Here is a 4,484-nt window from a genome sequence, read left to right as displayed (position 1 = left end):
GTGGAGTGGAGTGGCTAGGGTTTGGTCCTCGGAGCGGATGTGACTAATATATGTGGGGTCGGATGGGCCAGTATGGGCCCGATCAAATGTGGCGGACGCGCCCGGTCGCGTCCGGGCCTCCTTATATTCCTCCCAGATATGGGATGGATATGAGGGGTGACGGTCCGTCCGGGCATTTGTGCCCTGTTTGAGACACCCATGTGGGTCACTTTTTTCTCACTGGTCAATGACCATGCTGTTGTCGCGGGCGTTTGAGAGGTGTTTGAGGCGCCCGGCTGTAGATGCTAGTAGAGCGTTTGAATTGTTCAGCTTGCTCTCCCGTGCTCTGCTCCAGCTGTTCTGTCCCCTCCTTCCGTGCTCACTAGAACTCATCACATGGCAGGGTTCGTGACATGATGACACTGAGTATATATCAAATTTCATAATGAAGTAACATTTCAATAAATCCGTATGGCATGAATTATCGGTGTATCATTGTATCCAAAATGCATAGTAGTACTAGTACATAGGGTGACTTGATATTTAAACTAAACACGAGGATATCCATTCAGGACAAAACAACCTTTATAATGCATGTAAAGAGAAGTGACATTAATAGAAAAGGTGAAGGAAAACACACCAAAATGCCTTGCTACTAGTGCTTAATTAATGTAATATTGCCAGTTTTACACAAGAACAAGAAATCTTGGGACTCGTCACTCGTATATAGTTCAAATTCAAACCTTGCCTCTATCTAACCTAGATATCAGCAACCAAACCTATTTTGTACGAAGAGTACCTCTTTATCACAGGATAGACCCATTGATAAAGTTCACTCATAACCGCTGGCCTCTGAAGAAGAAACTGATGCCGTACTGCATGGATCATAGAATTGTGGTGGTAGTTTTAGTTAAACCACGACACCAAAACAAAAATTTCACCAGATTCCACCCAGCAGCGAGACACCAAAACAAAAGCTTCAGCCATCTCAACTCCACTGAGGCCCAAGAGCAAACACATGGCATTGGGCGGCAATGAGTGGTGGTTGGTGGATATGATTTCCCTACTATTCACACGCTTACAGCTGGGTCCACAAGCAGGGTTGCGAGTGCTCAAAAGGAAAACAAGGGGGGTCTGCTGGTTGCAATATTGAAACTGAATTTATTGTATATATTTTTCTGGGGACTAGTTTGTTGTAAGTACATGAGTGGAGTGGTTTTTGTATGAAAATAAAAAGAAGAAAATGGTGGGGTGGTGCTGCTTCCTGAAAATGTGGCGTCATCAGCATTAAGAAACCGAAGGCTGCATTGAAGGTGAAGATCTTTGCACATGAAGCATTTCAAGACATCATTACCCCCAGAGTTGTTCAAATGCATTGAACATGCATATTATGAAGCAACATAGATAGTCCACAAATCCACTGAGTAATATTTGGTACTCCAATTTCATGCCCTATATCAGTATGCTGTGGCTATCAGATATTCAAGCTAATCAACAACCAACACCGACCATTATATTTCAAAAGGCTAATACTATCAGAAGATAAATTTTATTAATCCATTGAGATTCCTTGCCATAAACACGCTTTTACTTCCAGATCTTACGAATTCATTCATAGTTTTCTTAGAGCAAAGGCACACCTCCCCGCTTCTATTACATGAAAACAGTTGGACGAAACTCATACCTATCTTGTTGAGCAAAGCATACATGTTCTTCGTACTACAATCTGAAAGCATGCATACATTTATATCTATAACTACACACGACATCTCTTCAATGTGAGAAGGCGCTCTGCTACATCCGTCATTGCTGGTCTTTCATCCACATCAAGACTAAGACATCCCATGGCAACCCTTGTAATGCTACTAAGAAGCTCCAAATCTCTTGGTTCTTCAAATTCCTTGTCGAACAACTCGGTTGGTATCTTCTCTTTTTTCTGAGCATCAAGGAAGTTTCTTAGTAAGCTATTATTATCCAAATATGTGGCCTTCCTCCCACTTACAAGTTCCAACAGTACAACTCCAAAACTGTAGACATCACTTTTCTCTGTCAGTAGGCCAGTTTGTAGATATGCTGGATCCATGTAAGTCCTGTCGCCAATGACTGTTAAGGTGTGCTCTTTATCTTTGGCTATCAACCTTGATATACCAAAGTCAGATATCTTTGGTACATACTCATCATCCAAGAGTATATTTGCTGGTTTCACATCACCATGTAGAATTGTCTTGCTAGTTTTTGAATGCATGTAAGCAAGACCATCGGCTGATTCTGCAGCAATATTTAGACGTTTATCTAAGTCAAGAGTCACCTTCTTGTCGTCGTTGTTGTTGTTGTGAAGAGTGTCATCGAGGCTACCTCTGGAGAGGAACTCGTAAACTAGCATCGGCATATCAACTTCCAGGCAACAACCTATGAGCCTAACAATGTTCTTGTGGATGACTTGAGATTGAATAATGACTTCGTTTGCAAATTGCTCGTTTGGTGCAATATTGTCCTTAATGGGCTTCTTTACGGCAACTAGTTGATTATTAAGAAAGCCCTTGTAAACTTCACCATAGCAACCCTTGCCGATAAAATTTGTGCTTTTTATAATCTGCTTGAGCTCGTCTCTTGTGTAGATCTTTATTGTTTTTGCCTTTTCTAGTGCAGGGCCGCCATTTCTCTCAAAAAATTGTCTCATCTTTCGTTTCTCTCTACGGAGAAGAACGACAAACCCCAAAAGTGCTATGAGAAAAAGACCGCCGGTTGCACCTATATACGGGGAGCAAAGAAACCACATTATATACCTTATAGGTCAAACCATTTATAGGTCTTGTGCACAAGTGAACCTTTGTGATTATGTGATCAACGAGCAGATATAAGGTCAGTGAGTAAAAAGTTGGATCAGACTATGCCGCAATATATAAAGACAGTCAAACAAATTTGCCAAATCATATGCGTACTCATCTTGATTGGGTTAGTTCTTTAGATGATAGGTTGAGGGTAATTAAGTTGGTTACCTAGTGACAGCTTTGCTTGTAGAGGAAATATATCGGTGCAACGCCCTTGTGTGGCATTGCCCCTGGTTCCAGTAGGGCAGGTGCATTTGTATCCTCCTACCATGTTCTGGCATATCCCATGGCAAGGGTACAGATCTGGCCGCTCACACTCATTAATGTCTACAAACCAGGCACGCGTGCATAGTTGTTAATATAAATAGATAGATGAATTAATGCCACAGATACTCCTACTAGATGAATTGATGCAAGGTCTAGTATTTTACCTTGGCAACCACCAGTTGGTATATAAGGATTGCCTTCGTACCCGTCCATGCACCTGCAGATGTACCCATCGGTGTACAACAAGGGGACTTCGACACACATGCTGTTGTGGCTGGTGCACGCGTATCCCTTGGGCTCTGGTTGGTGAGGTCGCGGACATGGATGAAAACCGGCCACGAAGTCTAGCACGACGGGCACCCCTCCGGCGTCGTTCCTCCGCAAGAAAACGTCGCCGTCGAGGTCCATGGTCGTGAAGTTGTACCAGGACTTGTCCGCAAGCATGGCGTAGGAGCAACCTCTGGTTCCGTAATCTTTGGTTCTGTAGTACTCCCTCTCAAGATACACGTGGACGTTGAAAAAGCCCGGTTTGGGCGGTTCAGGCTGTATGGCGACCTGGCAGCAGCCCAATCCTGAGCACGCCGTCGTGTTGATGCCCTTGGGGAGGTAGAGTCCCTCGTACGTGTCACAACTGGGACCAAGGGCCTGACGGGCCTGGGCAGAGCTCCCGATACCCATCAGCACGGTGCTTCCATGTGACAGGAGGAACTTACTCTCATACGGGAATTGCATAGTCATCGTTCTCGCCGTGTTCCACGACAAGTTGAATGTGCAGTCGTAGCTGAACGGGGCTTGCACCAGTAGCTTCCCCTCCACCAGGGACACGCCGGAGAGCTCAACAGGCGACGTGGATGAGTTGATAAACTTATCTGGCTCGGGGATGTGGCTGGTGGAGTAGTAGATTACTTCGGTTCTGGTTTGCGTCCAGCCTAAAGGATTATCAGCGGGAAAGAAGGCGCGGGGGGGATGGAAGGTGTCATTGCAGATGATGTGGAAGCCTGGGAGGTAGCAGCCATCCTTGATGCCGAAGGGGTAAGGGATGCTCACTTTGCCGCACTTGTCGGGGCACCCCGGCAGCGTTATCGGTGCCGGTGTGCTAGGAGGGTTTTGCTGGCTGGCCACCACCATGATTGTCGCAGCCAGGAGGAGGAGCAGCAGCAGGTAGGTCGTCATGGTGAACTTGTGGTGGTGATATATGGTGTCTGGCGATGATGATGCTATGGGTTTGTTACTCTTACTACTAGTATTATATAGTGGTAGAGCTAGTTGGAGAATTCTTCCATGGAGTGGACAGACAAACTGTCTATCGATGCGGTCCTGAAAAGGCTTTCACACGGATGATGGTCAGTCAGTCTCAGTCATCACTGGAGCTCCCACTTACACAGATTCATTATTACATTAAGATGC

The 4,484-nt window shown here is 45.2% G+C and overlaps 1 protein-coding gene across 1 annotated transcript; it reads right to left on the bottom strand.

The window, feature by feature from the left end:
• Window positions 1–1,509: 1,509 nt before the first annotated feature.
• Window positions 1,510–4,276, bottom strand: LOC119278958 (wall-associated receptor kinase 1-like). Its single transcript, XM_037560357.1, has 3 exons — window positions 3,242–4,276; window positions 2,979–3,137; window positions 1,510–2,730 (listed from the first exon to the last, which is right to left on the bottom strand). Exons 1-3 carry the CDS (start codon window positions 4,248–4,250, stop codon window positions 1,736–1,738), a joined length of 2,163 nt encoding a protein of 720 aa, XP_037416254.1. The 5' UTR covers window positions 4,251–4,276; the 3' UTR covers window positions 1,510–1,735.
• Between the last annotated feature and the right edge of the window lie 208 nt (window positions 4,277–4,484).

This window comes from Triticum dicoccoides, chromosome 3B (genome assembly GCF_002162155.2).
Source record: "Triticum dicoccoides isolate Atlit2015 ecotype Zavitan chromosome 3B, WEW_v2.0, whole genome shotgun sequence".
In the NCBI taxonomy this organism is placed as follows: domain Eukaryota; kingdom Viridiplantae; phylum Streptophyta; class Magnoliopsida; order Poales; family Poaceae; genus Triticum; species Triticum dicoccoides.
Note: the sequence above shows the minus strand (reverse complement) of the source record. Positions and strands in the feature narration are given on the sequence as shown.